General features: G+C 40.9%; 1 protein-coding gene across 1 annotated transcript in view; it reads right to left on the reverse strand.

Annotated features, from left to right (window-relative positions):
* The window catches only part of LOC128371236 (rho guanine nucleotide exchange factor TIAM1-like), a 38,466-nt gene extending 25,575 nt beyond the window's left edge, over positions 1-12,891 (reverse strand). Inside the window, exons 1-10 of the mRNA XM_053331498.1 lie at positions 12,807-12,891; positions 10,129-10,781; positions 9,174-9,457; positions 7,727-7,990; positions 7,392-7,623; positions 6,507-6,679; positions 5,645-5,869; positions 4,099-4,284; positions 850-996; positions 388-462 (exon numbers count right to left, since the gene is read on the reverse strand). Coding sequence (XP_053187473.1) covers positions 388-462; positions 850-996; positions 4,099-4,284; positions 5,645-5,869; positions 6,507-6,679; positions 7,392-7,623; positions 7,727-7,990; positions 9,174-9,457; positions 10,129-10,774 — 2,232 coding nt within the window. The 5' untranslated portion in view covers positions 10,775-10,781; positions 12,807-12,891. The remainder of the gene's footprint in view (positions 1-387; positions 463-849; positions 997-4,098; positions 4,285-5,644; positions 5,870-6,506; positions 6,680-7,391; positions 7,624-7,726; positions 7,991-9,173; positions 9,458-10,128; positions 10,782-12,806) is intronic.
* Positions 12,892-17,996: the final 5,105 nt, after the last annotated feature.

Consider the following 17,996-nt stretch of genomic DNA (forward strand, 5'->3'; position numbering starts at 1 on the left):
TTGCCATGCTGTGTAACAAAAAAAACTCACAGCACACCAGCCATGACTCAAGTCATGGCTGGTGTGACTACCAACAAAACAATGAGACCATGTAAAGAAATCCATCATGAGTTGTTGTCGGCTCGGGCAGTTTTTTGTACACAGGAATTACCTCTACATATGTTTACCTCATTAGTTGATACATCGGCCACTTGAATATCCAACATTGTAACATAAAATGACTGAAAATAAGGAATAGCATAATAGGTCCCCTTTAAATGAATTGTTCACTAGCACCCCACCCTTACCTCTGCATTATTTAACACATTTTAGTGTTAAAAGAGAGCAGGCATGAAATAATATGTCTACATTATGTCAAGGAGGACACAATAAAGTCAGAGATCTTACAGATTTCTCACTGGCGGAGTCTTCAAACATCCGTTCCAAGGGCTTTCTCACCGGCTCCATCCCATCAACAAATACCTGCAAAAAAAAGAGACACAGAACATTATGATTGCATCCAAATATATTACATACACGGCCATGTTTACAAAGTTATCACATTTACAAGTAGAAGCCACTCTTAACAACTAAAGAAATCTTAAAAACTCTGAACATTGATCCAATCTCTAAACCATTTGTAATGCATGCAATTAAATAGTTCAATTAGACTTAAATTTCCACCAAATTTATTCTCAATCACTTCTGTCTACATTTTGACACATCTTGCCTACAAACAAAAAAGCTCAATACTTAACCTCTTTTGGACTGTGTATCAAAACTATTCATATCTTGTAGTTTTACCATTTCACACACTAAAAACTATGAAGTAATCAACAGTTTGTACAATAAATGTGTCACTATGGAAACCTGGTTGATTGAAGGATGTCCCTTGGTCTTTCTTTTGGAGGTGGTGTCCAGACCCCAGAGGGAAGAGAAACGGCTACGGCGTTTGCTGAAGGTGCGAGGCATGGCCTGGCTCCGCCTCCTGATGCTACTTTCTGTACGGGCTGAAACCTGTGACAGTGATAATGACAAAGAACATTCATCAAAGAGAAAGGGTATTTGAGAGTTTTTAACAGTCTATTTGGGGCATTGGTGGCTCATGGCACAGGGGGTCGTTCAATAATTTCAGTTCAGTTCTCAGCTCCACCAGTCCGCATGTCAAAGTGTCCAGCAAAATACTGAACCCCAAATTGCTCCCAAAGGCTGTGCCATCAGTGTATGAGTGTGTGTGAATGAGCATTAAAAATTCCTCCTGATGAGCGGAGTTGGCACCTTGCATGGCAGCCTCTGCCATCAGTGTATGAATGTGTGTGTGTGTGTGTGAATGGGTGAATGTTGGCATGTGGTATAGGGGAAAATAAAGGCACTATATCAATGTGTGTACCATTTACCACTTACCATCTGTCCAAATTGGTATTTTTATAGAAACTGATCAATATGCTAATGTATACATGAGCAATTCATAGATTATTCAATTCATTTAATCTGGATTTGTATATCTTTGCTCTTTAGATAATGATTCAGGTTATTGCAGTTAGTATAAAACCTCATCTATTTACAAAGTACTTAAGCTGCACTTATTTTACATCTAAATCACCGTTTATTTCAGAGTCCAGTTTAGCATTGCCATTTCATAACATCCAGTATCTATTAGGCATTTTGAGAGACTTTAATTAAAAAATATATTATTGCACTGAAAGTTTGCAGTTTTGTGTGGAATATTTGGCATATATCTGCTTTTATGGATGTAAACTCAAGACATTTAAGATTCAAACTTCTTCTGATTTTTTTTTCTTTTTTCATATTTGTAAGCCTAGTAGAAAGCATTTCACATGACTGATCCATTGCATTAGAGTGCTATTTACCTGTTTACCAGTGGGGATTATACTTCCAATATTTGATCTCTTTCTTATGCTTTTTTAAAATAGTATTGTTGGGTTTCTGTTCAGGTGAATGAATGGAGTAAGAAAAAATAGGGTGACTGGGAGACTATAACTATACACTGACTGATGTGAGCTGCAGTGTGTTTGACTTATGAGTCACTGCTTGCATTTGTACACATATAAAGGCACACACAAGCATGCACACACACCAACACATAAAAACAGAGATTTTCAGCTTTCCTGTGCATACTGACAGCGCATACTGAACACGTTACATCTCTTGGCTCCTTCAGTGACCTTGTACGTGTGCAAAAGGAAACTGCACTTGACATTTCTGGGTTAATTCACATTTAACTACTGCACCGACCTTACTATATGGTGCAGAAATACATACTTTAATGCACATGCGTGGATGTGCACACACAAGTGCATACTGTACTCGTGTGGGCGTATCGTTGGCTCCTCACCAGTCAGTGCTCATGAGCCACACACACACCAAACATAATAGGTCAAACTGTCTTCAAGCCTTTTCTTATGTAAGCTGCACGTAAGAGGCATTTTTACTGTCTATTTTACGATTTATCTTTTGGCAGTGGATAATAAGCCTGATAAATACGAGGAGTTACTGTAGAGAATAAAAGATAAAAAGAAAAATTTAGATGTTCCTTTTTGTGACTGATAAAAAAAAGTTGAGAGCTGAAAAAGAGGACTGCTAATGTTTTGCCATTGGCTGTATGAACTGCTTAATTTGAATGTTTTTTTGTATCTATTTCATTAATTATTTACCACCTTCTGTTCTCTATTCTGTTCATTTATTTATTTTTCATTTAGTTCATTCATACAGCACAGAAGGCAAATCAATGAATATCCCTCAAAAATGTGCCTATTTATAGCAGTATTAAACTAATCCAATAATAAAACAGTCAAATCTGGGAAACATTGGATATAATTATAAACATGGAGGCAAAAAAGATGGAAAAACAGACATGGCGTGAGACAGAGAGAAGGAAAGGATGAACCCAAACAGTAGGGAAGAAAATAAGGAAGATAAGAAGAAGGATATAGAGTAAGACGGAGAGAAAGAGACAAAGGAAGTGAGGATGTAGGCAGTAAAAGGAAAAGGGGGGGTCGGCAGAGAGTGTTAAGCCTGTTTGTGGGAAAGTGCCTCAGGGATGGCAGCTTACTAACAGAGTTCATATTGATCCACCAATCACAAAAAAACACTATCAACCTCTGATGTGTCTGTTTGTGTGTGCGTGTGTGCATGTGTGTGTGTGTGTGTTTGGTCTGATGGTCTGCTTGTATCCAACTGGTCTACAGAGATTGTTTGCACCTCTTTCTCTCCTTTCTGCTCTTTGTTTCCTGGGTTGGATTTGGCAGAGGTTTCAGTTGATACACAGCTGCATATAGATCATTCCATCTATGTTGGTGTTTCATTCTTTACATTCTTGGAGTGCTTGAGGTGACAACAATAGCATGAGGACTGTGGTGTAAATCAGTCAGCACCAGTGGAGGATAACAAATTGGCAGAATGCTTTGTCTCAAGCATTGATTGACAGAATGTAAAAAGAATGATCTGAATGTTCTGAGATGGAGATGGCATGTGCATACAATTACGTAAGTAAATTAAGTATATAGGAGAACTTTTTTTTCTTTACTTTCTTACTTTAAATATAGATTAAAGAAAGTGAGAAAGTGTGAGACAACTGATGGCAAAAGGAAAGAAAAAGTTACAACCAGTGCCAATATAAACAAGAAGAATGGTTTACTCCAAGTGTTGACTATTTGAACTACTACTATTTCTGTGACATAAAGCTGTGTTTGTGCCCAGATAGCAAGGTGATTGGTCCTCTTGTTAAGTTAAGATGTAGTGTGTTTTAACCCCAGGCTACATACTGGCAGTGTTTATTAGTTTCCACATTTGTCAGGCAAGCAGAAATTACTTTCAGTGGGTGTACTTAATGTGACAAGATGCTCACTCCTACAGCCAGATAAACGCACCCACTCTACAAGCTGGGCCAGTATTGAGGGTCGGCAATCAAGAACCTCACATTCAATGCCTACTGGAACATGTAGAGACACGTGGGGCAAAGTTTGAGTTTCGGATTAAGGTGCTCTGATTAGGTTTAAGAGTAAAATTGCAGCAGCTTGTAAAGACAGTTGGAATGAAGAGTCATGAGTACTAAAAATGGGTGTGCACAAAAGTGTGCATGGGAATTTGTAATCTTACCAGTGCATGGAAGGAAGAGACAGAGAAGATGCCCAGTCGACCCATGGCCAGTTTGGTGGGACGTGAAGCAAAGCCCAGCAGGCGTTTGGGGTTGGGGGGTTCACCGCCCTGTAGGCTGGCCAGGTAGCACCGACAACGAAACAGATCCATGTGGAACCGCTCCAAATTCTGTTCCCACAGGAAGATCTAACAGAGAGAATGATGTGAAAATTGCGAGGGACAGATTTGTGATTATACAACATAAGCTTACTTTCCTGATTAGATCCATAATTATTTATGGAAAGGTTCCAGATTTGGCCTATGAACAGTGATTTTAAAAAAAAGAAAAGAAAAAAAGATAAAATATGCATAACAGATCATTCTGAATTAGGTGGTTATTTGGTCGTTCCAGGAGGAGTGAGACGTGGGAGTGCGGAAGCCCCTGTGGAGAGGTATTACTCACCAACACAACCCCCACCAGCAGCTGACCTGCTGTACTGTATACAATGTGTCACAGGGTGGGCCGTGGGAAGTGAAGCACACATGCACTCACAATGAAACACAAAATACACTTAATTTGCACTGGTTCTTTCCCTAATTGAGCCTTTTACCTATGTGTTCCACAGCTCAATACAAATGAATACAATAGATACCTCTTTGAATCGCAAATTCAGCATAAAATGATTATTGATCATATAATTCTAGTTAATGTGCCTTTAAAGTAGGCAATGAAAATCCCTGTATTTTCAAAGAAATGGGAAGTGTCTTGCTTAAAATTAATCACTTCCTGGTGTTTCTTATGTAATATGGCTTTCTTTGATTATCTATCAACCAAATGCTGCACATATTCAAAGACACGGAGGCTTGCTCACACAAGGAGGCATATTGTTTGCATGCACATTTTTAACATTTCTTGGAATGTTTACATGCAATGCCATTTCAGCATTCAGTAATAACTCCAGACATGCGTGGAGTAAGATATACTAAAGCTACACGTTATGTTCCATTGAAAATGATCAAATTTGTTCCCAGAACAGCTTTGAAATTCCAGCTATGGCTCGTTTCCAAACAGCTAAATACGGAAGGATTAGCAACAGATTTGCAATTCACCTGTCTGCTCATGTATGCACTGTGTGTTTTTGGACATGTGTTATGAATATTCTGCATTATGCTGCACTTGCATGTGTTTATAAATGAGCACCAGTCAGAATATTTGAAAACATCTGTGGTTGCAAGTCTTGAGAACATTTTAACCGAATGACGGCATGCAGTAAAGATGATTTAGTGCTGTGATTTCAATGTGTGTGAAAGAATCAGTGCAGTTCAAGGGTACCAAGTGGTGCACCTGTAAAGCCCCTAAGGTGTTTTTGTTCAACTTAACTGGGTGCTAAAGACACTCAGTAGGATGCTCAACACATGAGATCACAAACCTGTTTCTTATCTACATCACATGGACATAAAGTATGACCATTTTGCAGCCCAAAAATATGAAAAATGGCTTTCTGATTTTTGACATAGTCTGATATTACTGCATGTACTCAGCTTTAATTAATTAATTTGACCATACCTGCTCCAGTATTGTCTTCCTCTTCTTGGCGTCGGTGACGGTGGACAGCTGCATATCTCCCATCTTCTTCATCTTCTCATCCATGTCGATCTTCTGCTCCAACTTGCGGATCTCTGTTCGCAGCAATCGCACTGTGTCCTCCCTGTGGTGCTGCCGAGCAAGAGCAGCAGCACATGCTGAGTGGATCGCTGTGATCCAGTTCTCCAGTTCTGTTTGGCCTGATGTCTGAGAGGAGGAAGGAAAAGGGATAAAATTAACCGTGACGGATGAGTCTGAGAACTTAAGAAAACAGGTAACGACAGTCCGAAAAAGAAATTAAGAAATTGACAGCTGAAAGAATTCATACACAAGTCCCATTATTAGCCTCTGAGAGAGGGTGGTCTCATCAATCTCATCTTCATTGTATTACTAATCTTCTCATTCATTTATTGAATGTCACTGTGGACAGCTGCTATGAATATAAATAGACACATTTTAATATTACACAATGGTCACTGTAGTGGATCACTGTCACAGTATGACAGTTTGGCCTTTAAACATGTCAGACATAAAACAAACACATGGACACCGAACTGGTTTATCTCCCACACATGGTTAAATGTCATGTACTTGTGTGCCACACACACACACACACACACAGCTACCCCAGGGGAAAGGGGCCTTTTCTTATTTCCATCCATCTTTGTCTCTTGTGGTGAACTGCTGACTTTATGTAGTCCTAAGAAACACTGAAATGTGTGAACAAGCATTATATGAAATGCTACTATTGTACCATTGTTTCAGTCTTAAATATATGTTAGCGTTTGTTATGTAAGGACGTGCAGGGTCACATGGATGTTTCAAATACCAGTGTCTCTCTCACCTGGAAGAGGAATGCATCTCCTACTGAGTTGCTAAGGCAGAAGACAAAGTCTTTCTTAGGATGTTCAGGTACAGCCTGGACAATGCTGTTCTCCACCCACAACGCATGTTTGGGAACGCTGTTATGATCAATCCCTGAACGACCATCTGACTCATACAGGAAAAGAGTGCAGCCTTGAGGAGTTTGGATGAGAACAGAAAAATGTAGGAAAACAAGAAAGTAAAAGTCAGTTTATTACTAGCAAATCAATCTAGTAAAATTAGGGTTTAATACACATATTTACAATATAATCTGAAATACAAAAATCTGATTTATCTATTTTTAGGAAGAGTGGAGGCAGGCAGGAATGTGGCTGTAGATGCTATATCTTATGTATTTCAACAGGATGAGATTGGATTAGACACGGATGCCACCATAAAATTAAATTGCGATGAGGCCGAGCGAAGGAAATATAAGCCCACACAGAAGAGAGTGTGAGAGGACAGTAAAGTTGACAGCAAAGGGCATGGGCAGCGTTAAGGCTGATGTGATTACAGTCTAACAGGAGAAACAGAGTGATGTTTATCTGAATGTGACATTATAGCTGAAAGATTGTGTTTGCAATAAAGGTTTTGGTCTTATTTGCCCAATACAGGAATCTCAGTTTTTTTTGTTATTGTTATTGATTATGGGTAATAATTATCTAGGTAATTAAATACATGCATCAGTTTATTTTATTTTTAGCATTTCAGCATTTTTATAGCATAGATTCAGTTTGAATCTGAGGAGACCTGCTGCCTACTGCTCCCACTCCACATGTTTCCTCTCATTCTACAATGTAAACTACTGAAAATGGGAAAGGCCCAAAATATCGTAAACATAAAAGTATGAGAGTCTATACAACACCTTTCAGAGAGACCCAGTAGTGTTTCCACTTGCGTTTTGTAGCAGGTTCCACCTTCTTGTTTTTCTTGTGAACCAAGAAGTTCTTCACAGCCAGAGCCCCTGCTTTCCTGACTGTGCCTTGTGCACAGCCTATCAGAGCGTCTGATGGATAAGCACTACTGAGCGTGCTGCTGCTCTGCTCATCACTTACAGCTGAGCCCGCCTCCTCCGTGCAGTCCCGGCCCTGATGTGTCTGATAAAAGAGTGATGGTAAAGTTGAATGATAACAACCAGTTGGATCTATCATCACTACTTGGAAGCTACACAGACACACAAGTGTAATGACTAACCCAGGCTTGATTGTCCAGCTCCTTCCGGAAGTTCTCATAAATGCCACTCCTGCATCCTTCACCACCTCTTCCTTCTCCTCCTGCGCTGCTACTTCCGCTGTCGCTGCCGTTGAAAACACTGCTCTCGGCCGCTGAGTACACTGAGAAAGACGCTGACATGGCCTTACAGCGCCGTGACACCAACTCGCCATCCCCATCTATCTCCGTGGTGACACCATCGATGCCACTGTCGCCATACTCACTCCCCTCACCTAAAACACCTGAAATGTCCTGTCAGAAAAAGAGGGACACTATCAGAACTGACTTACTTATTGTAATACTAATTACATTTTGGAATAGTAATGAATACACAGAAACTGATAAATGCACACAAACTAGTGAAACTAAAGATAATCACACAGAGAAGTAACAACTTAAAGTGAAAAATGCATGAATGACCAATCTGACAGTCTACATAAAAAAAGAGGTTATCTCTCCATTAGCAAAAACCAACCTGACAGCTTAGGCTACACAAGGGGTTTCTTGGTGTATGTTGTGTATGTGTGTATGTATGTGAGTGCGTTTTGTGTTTGTGTACACTTGTTAGCCATGCATTTATGCTGAAAGGCAGCTTTTCACTTTGAGCAAGAGACTCTGCACTTTTCCTTCAACAAATACAGTCTCCCTCTGTTCTTTCTTTCTTTGTTTTGCTGTGTTGTCGGTCTATTTATATCTGGTCTAACAACCCCCTCAGCCTGGCTAGATGAATTTATAATAAGCACTTAGGGTATCCAAGGGTGCCTGGGGGTTCTGGGAATGAGTTGAAAGAAAAGACTGGTTCGCTATTTTTGTCATTTTAACACTTCTTACTGGGAAACTTTTTTTTTCCTTTATCAATGACATGAATATTGCAGAAAGCACATGAACATTCTTTATTCTACTGATTTAGTGTTGTTTTTGTCCATTGACTCTCTTACTAAGTGGCTTCTTAGTCATTAATATGGCTTTGATTTTTCTTTTACCCTTTGAGTGAATCTTCTTTTGTAAGGTTCTAAAAAAATTATGTTCAAAATGTCTGTGTTGGTTATATAGGTGTCATGGTTGTTAGGGCAGTGTGTGTGTGGTTAGTGAATGGGGAATGAAAGATATTCATCGATGACATAGCTGTGGAGATGACACACACCTACAAATAACTCTGGGTGCACCTCTCTAAGGCTACGTTCACGCTGCAGGCCTTAATGCTCAAATCTGATTTTTTGTTTAGCTGTTCATATTACACTTTTAAATGTGGCCTGTCTGCAGACTGCGATGTGAACAGCTCACGCTCCTGAAGTGATCCGCATGCTCAGTTGATCATTAATGATGTCATGCACAGAACGGCGTTTATGGAAGCGAACATGGCAACAGCAACAGCTGGTGAAGTTACTGGTCTCATTTATGGTCTAATGTTAAAAACAGTGTGTGGTTATCTAACCTGAGTTGTTTGTGCACGTCGTCCCTGGAAAGCAGGGCATGGTGCAGCCGTGATGCCAAGCCCTGCTAAGCCCTCAGACAGGCAGTGGGAGCGCCGGCAAGGGAGCGTAAAAGCTCCGTACCCGCCACCATCCTCCTCAGGAGACATCAGTCCCTCCTCCCCTTCTCCATCTCCATCGCACTCAGTTTCTCTCCGGTTCTTTGTGTAGCGGCTCCTTTGCCCCCTGAGGCCAGGACTCTGCTGGCTGCACAGATGGTCCAGAGATGATGCCCTTTCAGCAGAGCCTGGAACATACACAGGTGGTTATTGAAGGGCAGTGGGTCTGCCTGTTTTTGTGTGTGGGGATATGAGGCAGGTTACACAGTGTATTCTGATTACTTTCAGATTGTGGAGAGGCCCCATGGAGAGGCCCCATCATCTATTCTGACATAGTCGACCACTTGGGGCGACACTTAGACCTTCAACAGTTAAGTTACCAGCTATCGTCTGCTGTCGTGTTGAACTCCAGCAGCTCCTGCACAGCGCCAGTTAAGGTAACAACCCTATGATCAACTGAACTGCTGCAACTGATGGATGGCAGCTAACCTTCAATCAGTAGACTTTCTCAAATCATTTTTCCCTGCTCAGTGAGTCTCTGCAATTTTTCCCACCTCCCTCCCCCTCATCATCTGTAAAGTGGATCAAATCAAGCTAGCACTGCTGCTTTTTGGAAACAATATAGAGACAAGAAATCCAGCAACTTATCATAGACTGTATCGATGGGAGATAACAGTAACATATCAGCTATATCAGATTTAACTTGAGGCCATGTAAATAGCTCGGCAATGCTGTCGACAATGATTGTGGTGGTCTTTTTAACTATGAAAGATGTGTTTCTGATTGAGTATATTAAAAAACTGGACATTCAATTCTGTTGGTTTACAAAGATTGCCTACAATAAATAGAGAATCCTCACCTGCAGTTCCCCTGGGGCGTGTGAACTGCTCCTCTTCCTCTTCCTCTCCTCCATCTATCATCTCCTCAGTGCTGGTCAGATGTTCCTGGCTCAGGTCAGACAGAGAAAACTCCAGGCTGTCCTCTCTCCACATATCCGCCGACTTTGACCGTTTCTTTTTGAAACTCCCTCCCTCCTGGGGACCCTCAGTCATTCGTTGGAGGTACCTTCCTTCTCCAACAATGTCTCCATCCCCCTCCCCCATGGAGTCCTCTCCTCCATCATGAGCGACAGTGTCCGCCTCTGAGGTTTCAGGAGTCGGTGTGGCCAAGGGGTCGTCATCATGCTGATAGGACTCCGGCCTCATTGTCATAGCAACTCGCTGTGTCCAATGAGGGTTGATGCCGAACTCTCCAAACGCATCTGTTGTGAAAGATTCCAGTCCGTTCTCTGCTAAGGATTGTGGGATGCTAGGGGTGCTGGAGGAGCGAGTTGAGGCTTCAGAGTTCCTGTGTTCCTGTTTCACTGAAGAAGAGGTCCGGGAGCGACGGGTGATTGGTTGCTTGTTGGAGAGACGAAGGGAGCGTGAAGTGTGCTTGCGGGAGAGATGTCCCGTCACATCGCCATTGAAACCACTGACCCCATTTTGACTCTCCACATTTCCCATGATTCAACTGCAAATTTAGGAAGAGGTGTCTGTGAGATACATACATCTTAGAAATGTTCACATTCACTTTGACTCTCTATGACCAAATCTTCTAAGATCACAACGCAGTCATGTAAGTGATTTTGTTAAAAGACAAAGAAAAAAAAAAGATCATAAACAAATCCTTTTTTACCAAAATAAGGTTTGGAAAAAGTGCTGTTTTAGTATTTGAGCCAGAACTCAGATACTGTATCAAAAATGTTCAATGTCTAGTTCTAAATAATGCTTTTAGAGCTAGATATCTTTGATTAAGTTTGGGTTTGTTTAAGGAAATTATAGATTGTTATCAATTAGCTTTTCTTCAGTATAAAGATATGCATCTGCTTTTAAATCTTTCTTTTAGATAAACTCATCGTTCTCCATTCACTTTGTATTGCATGAAAGTGGCCCCTTGTCATTTCTGTTGTTTGCTAGCAGACAACAGAAAAATGCCTAAAAGCTGCTGTGTCGTGGGATGCACTAGTCTACCAACAGGGTAAAGAACCCAGAACTATATTTCTATAAGCTGCCAGACCATAAAACTGAGCCTTTAAAAAGACAAAGAAATGGATACGTGTAGACCTCAGCATGAAGAATAGGAAAACTGCAGGATCCTGCCTTCGTGTGCGCCAAGCATTATGTCACTTGTAAGTCATTTGAAGCATGCAACTTGTGTTATAGTGGAATGTGGACAAATCAGCTTTGCAGTATGATGTCTGCAAGCAAGCAAGGTAAGGAGAAGGGACACTGATAATATTGAGTTTGTCAATATACCCTCTCTGGTAAACATAGGATGCGAAGTAATCCTTTGAGCTAGCTACAGGCACTTTGTTAGCATTTTCAACCTTCAGTTGCATATTATTGTGATGATTTTATTGGTGTGGAGCGTTGCGGTCTGTCTCTACTGTCAAAAACATTTAAAGCACTAGCCTGCAGTTTGAATAAAGATGGATTAAAAGAAAAGTTTAACGTGATCTTACAGAGATTTCTACATTGAGATTCAAATGATTTAACACATAAGCTATATGTTAAATGGGCTGTTTACACTCACATTTTATTGCTAAAAAAAACAGGTCAATCTCTGTGCTGAATGAGTAACCTTTGATGGCTCATCAACTGACAGTAGGTGAAAGGTATCCATGATCTCCCTAAGTGCTCTGTAGAGTTGAACTCTCGGTCAAATGAGATCAGGGATCAGGTATCCACAGCTGAGGTGAAAAATTCCCTTGTCAGTTTTTGACTACTTCAACAGACCTTGATGCTCGCTAATTTGAAGTAGCAGAGTGAGAAGAAAAACCCTCAAGTTTACAGCTTTTTTTTAGAATGCACCAACATCCCATTATTTTTTTAGTGACTATAGAATTAAAATTAAAACGCCAACATTACCTTTCGTCACACTTTTAAAAGTCACAATTTAATCTAAGACATGAGAAAAAATACAGTTTGATTAATCAAAGACTAGAAAAACTGCACTGTGTCCTTTTCATCCCAGGCATGTATGGCTCTCTGCTTGGTCATCACAAGGAAGGATCACCTAATCTTACTGCACCTCCATCTCACTTCTTTCCATCTCTGCTTTTAAAATCATCCATTAGCTGTATTCCCAAAAGATATCCATTTTTAGCTGTGTTCTGTTGATCACAAAGTTATCTCAGCATCCTGCTTCACCTCATGCTCTCTTACATAAGCGCAGGGAGCTGCTGAGTCAACTGCTGTCAGATCAGTTGGTCCTCTGTGAGTCACATATCACCAAACCCACACCATCAGGTTCTCAGTGTGGGCTAAAAACTGCAGAGAGAGAATCTCCTCTAACTAAACGAAAATCTGTTCATGTATGTCATCTTGTATTGAGAATAAAAAGCTGTTAGAAACTAATACAAAAATCACTTCACTATTACTTGTTTTTATAACTAAACAAGCCGAAATGTACTGAAGCATATAAAAGTATCCCAAAAACAACTGTTAAAATATGAATACAAAATATATCCAAACAAGTTGTAAAAGCTGTGGTTACCTGTGGTTAAACCGCTGCCTCACCGGCACCCCCACATTATCGCTGTGTCATCTTTCACCGACCGCATTATCTTCTGTGCATCCTCAAATGGTGGTGTGAGTCTGCCCTGAATCAGAAGAAGAGTCTTTCAGTGGAGCTCTCACAACTTCAAAGTGACCCAGTGTGTCAAACACACACAGTGATAAAGAGACAGAAGGAGAAGAGGGTGGTACCTCTAAAACTACTGCAGAGGATCTGCCAGATATGTCACACAAAACACTCAAAAGGAAGCTTATAGGATCAGAGAGAGTATATAGGATGAAAGGGAATAACAGAAACTGTGGTCAGTAGGCCTAGAGTTAAGATAATGCAGTAAGGCAAGTAAAAACAGCAGAAAAAAGAAAAAAGGAAGAAAAGCACACATATACAAACTCACAGATCATCAGAAACTAAGCACAGGGGTATTGTCTGAGCCTGAGGGGCAGGAAAAACTCACAAACAACCGCAATTTCTTTGAACTGTACCCCGAAACTCATTGCCAACCAGAAACCATACAGGCATGTGCAGGCATGAGCACTTAACATTTTGGGAAAACACCCCCTGTCTCCCTGCAGACAAAGAAATGTGCACACACACACACACACACACACACACACACACACACACACACACACACACACACACACACACACACACACACACATATTGTTAGTAAAATGACAGAAGATGAAAGCAGTTATGGAGAACGATTTTCTGCTTAAGAGTCAAATAAATGATCCTCGCCAACATAACCTAATTTTCCCTAATGCCTGCCTCGAGCTGCTTAAAGTAGACCATGATTTCCATAATGTGCTATGTATAGTTTAGAGGTATGCAAGTGCAAGCATGATTGCTTGTGTGTAGATCTGCACATATTTTGAGTTCATAGACAGATGAGAATGCTGCAAACATTTGTTCCATGAGCATGAAAATGCTGTGGTCATGTAAAAAGTAAAAGAGAGAAAAATGGGTCCTTTATCGATTGCAAAGCAGATGTCAATAAGTACAGTGTGTTCAAAAAACCTTCACATCTGGTGAATAATTTGAACTGGACATTATGCAAAAGAAGCATCATGAATTTGTTCCCACAGGACTGGTTTGAGTATTCTGATAAATTCGCTCACATTTGACTACAGCTGCTGTTTTCATTTTTGATAACAATCGGTCTGTTTGTTCTCTGGAGCAGAAATCTGATAAATCAACCATGTTAAAGTTCTGGGAAAAGACAGAAATGAGAGTTCAGAAAGGAGAAGCACGAAGGGCAAAAACAGAAGTGCGGCCCACTGTTGAGCAAATGCATGAAAGACATACACAGTGTTTTTGTTTTTTTTTTGCTCTGGTCAATTTATCACAGATGACATTGCATCGTGTCAGTACGTACTTTCATGTATTTACATGTAGCCACTGCAACAAATTTCACCCCAGCTGTGCGAAGCAGTTACATAAACTCGACCTTGACACTTCTTCTCCTCCTCTTCTTCTACACTGCCTGTCACACTGCCCTTTATTTCTCATCCCTTCTCCTTCCCAGCCAGCCTGATAAGACTCACTGCAACCCACATGCTGGCCACCCATCCCCCCAAAAACAAACAGACATCGTATGGTGCACACACAATGCTTGACAGGTGCTAGACATGTATTTTTGAATCTGGAATCACTTAAATGTGTCATCAACAATAAGTGCAAATATAGGATGGATGGATGGATGGATGGATGGATGGATGGATGGATGGATGGATGGATGGATGGGTGGATGGATAGATAGATAGATAGATAGATGTTATTCATCTATATGTCTGATTCATGTCTGATTGGTTGAGTCTAGTGTAGAAGAAGTGAAAAACACACACACACACAGACCAAACAAACAAAACAATCCTGTCTGACACAACACAGGGGAAATCAAACCATTATCTTTCCTCTGGCAGTGTACAGTCTAAAATGTTTAGTCTCTACATTTTTTTTACTCTCCCTGTGCCTTGCAGCAAGGCATGGGAGAGGGAGAAGGGGGTGGGGATGCTCTCTGCTGAACCTGTGTAGAGCTAAGAGGTGAGGAAGGGCTGGAGGCGAAACACATGAGGAGGGAGTGCACTGAGGTTGGTGCAGAGAGGAAAGCAAAGGAAAAAATATCGGGGTGCTGTTCTATGAATAGAAGTTTGACACGTAAAAGTGAGAAAACGGGAAGAAATAGATGAGTAGAAGAGGGATGGAGAGATAGATAGAGAAAAATGGCAGGGGGGGGGTCCTATTGTTGCTGAGCTTTAAGTGGATAAGTAGACATGTGCTCTGGCTGCTTCTCTCAGGGCTTAATTGAGGGAGTCGAGACAAAAGGGAAAACATAATTATTCGCTCTCTTTCTCTCGGTCTCCTACTCTCATTCTCGCAGTATATTAACACATTGAGAGTGTGTATTAACACAATGGCTGGCGTAATAGTCGCCCAAGCATCATTACCATGCAGACATACCTAGTCACAGACGAGCACACACACAGAGACACAGAGAGGGGACAAAGAAAAGATAGATTACTTATTAATATTATATATTACACAAATATCTTACTAAAAATCGTATTGCCTTATTTTCATTTTAAACTCTATGTTTGATTTTATTTACTTAACATAGATTTTTATTTCATTTTTAACAACATGGTTGAATAGCAGATCTGCTGCTTTCCAAGCACAGAGTGGTTGAGTATAATTGACACAAAACAAGAGAAGAGCAGAGAGGAACTGAGCATCACACTGGGACTGGGTGTGACACCTAACTACGCCATCAGCAACTCTGTGCTGGAGCTGTCAAACTCTGCCAGGTTGCCACAGCTACATTAAAAAGATCCTCAACACTTGTAGGCTCTCACGTCTATCACCTAGCACATGCCTAACACATGAATACACGCAGTAGCAAGCACTTTTTGGCAGCATACACAATAGTACAATGGTATAAAGGCAGGCTTCCAATCACAAACACCTGCACAATCCCAAGAGAAATGTGAGCAGGTTTTTCTGATACACACAGATGCACTCACACTCTTTGGAAAAATACCAAAGGCCTGTCAGAACAGCCATGGAGAAGGCACACCCTACTTCGCCCCCCGCCAATCTTTTCATCTCTGCACCTGTCTCACAGCTCCGCCCAACGTGACACACAGCTCAGCTTTCCAGACTCAAACCACACATGACGTTGATGTGAACTACTGTACCTCACTGTACTGTGAACCAAGCCAAGCAAAACCTGCTTCATTGCTTTTTTAAGCCTCTCATAGTCTCGATCAAATTCCAATTATGAAATCACCAAGCCCTTTGACAGTTCCTTCATCTTCATCTTTTCCCCCGAAGGACTTACAATCCAACACAGATCAATCATAATAAAGGAATTAATCATAATTACCTTTTGCATTATTAAACACTGATGCTTTTTGCATTCCACTCAGAAATGCTGCTGTTGTATGTGTACATGGTTGTCTTTTTTAACGATAAATTACCTGTTGCACAATGATTATCTCTAACATACAATATGCCAAAAAAATCCCATAAATAAAGCATTTTAACTCTTGCTTTTTAGTGCTCTACACATAAAAATGTTTCACATAGAGGAATTAGTTGTTTTAGTCTTTCTCTAAGAGAAAATTATTTGTATTGTTACTGTTGTTATTGTGATTGTTATTAAAGATTTAATCCAGATCCTAGCATTGTGTAATCTGCACACAGCCTACAGTGACTCTCACATGACTTTCACATTACAGGAGCGAAGTCCGGAGACATTAACAAAATGAAATCAATCTGATGTTCTCAAATGAGTCACATACTAACTGTTGATGACAAGTTAACAACTGTTGAAACACTCAGCTTGCTGGGCTCTCCGACCTTTCTCTGCACCCTGAAACTGTGACCACCCCCCATCAAGCCTTAAAACACATGATGCGGTCACCAGACTCACCCTTCCTTTGGGCCTTTTTCCCGCACCTTTCACATTCCTCAAATGGTTACCATACCCCCCACACCACCTCCATTCAAGGCAAGGGGTGAAATCACTGACGTACTCTCTGGGGGGTAAACAAAGGAATTCCTGTATGGGGCTAACTTAATTCCAAGCAAGTCAGGATAAAATACCATGGGAGTCTGGGAGGGTTGTTTTATCAGAGCGTCTTCATGCTTTTTGATTTTGCATACACACCTGCACACATTTACAGACATGCACACACCTGCTAACACACATGCATGTACACCAGCACTTCCCTGTTATTGTTTACATTGAGCATACCTGCTTTGAAAGATAACAAACACACTGTGAATGTCAAGCAAATCAGGACTAGGTGCAGGAAGGCTCAATGGTCCAAACAAATAAGGATCCAGAACTGTGAATGTGTGCACACCTATTTGGGTGTGTATTATTCATATGTGAAGAGGAACTATAGCTATCTCTATCTGCTGAGATAACAGTCAAATATGCTCTGAAAACATCCTATTGTAGAGATGGGAGCGCACGCTCCACTGCACTCCCACAGTTCCTCTGAGACGGGACTGTCTGGGACATCACTAGTAGAATTCCCTGGAAGAGGGAGATTAGCTTCTTATTCATCCTTTCGGGATCTGACAAGACACGCGCCACCCCCCCCCCCCCCCCCCCCCCAGCTTACACACACACATGCAGATACACAAACAGAGTGCCTGCAAGCATGAGTCTCGGCTGCTGCTTAAATCAAACATTAATTTCTTTTAACTGGTGAGAGACCAATTATAATTCCTTCCTGAAGAGCGCTTTCATTTTGGAGGCCACAGAGGAGAACAAAGCATGAAAATGACAGAACAAAGTGGATTGGGAGGAAATGAGATGATTGTTATTCATTTACTGTGGTCTTTCTATTTGCCATCTCCTTAAGAGAGTAGTAGAGAAAAAGGGTCAAGATTTAGGATTGTGTTGATAGTAGTGATGAAGCAAATTCAGTGCCAATTCCTACCAAAAAGCATGTGAGTACAAGAGAGTAAGAAAGGTAATGTAAACATACATTTAAAAAATATATAAACAGGAGGGGAAAAGCTATGTAGTGCAGCATATCATCTGCAAAATGACACATATGAAAGAGTTTAGCTCTGTGTGGCATCTGAGGATCAAGTGGGCAGTGGAATCGAGTATGAGCCAATTCCTCCACTTTACTCCTCAAGTGTCACTAA

The sequence above is a fragment of the Scomber japonicus genome, chromosome 13 (genome assembly GCF_027409825.1).
Source record: "Scomber japonicus isolate fScoJap1 chromosome 13, fScoJap1.pri, whole genome shotgun sequence".
NCBI lineage: Eukaryota > Metazoa > Chordata > Actinopteri > Scombriformes > Scombridae > Scomber > Scomber japonicus.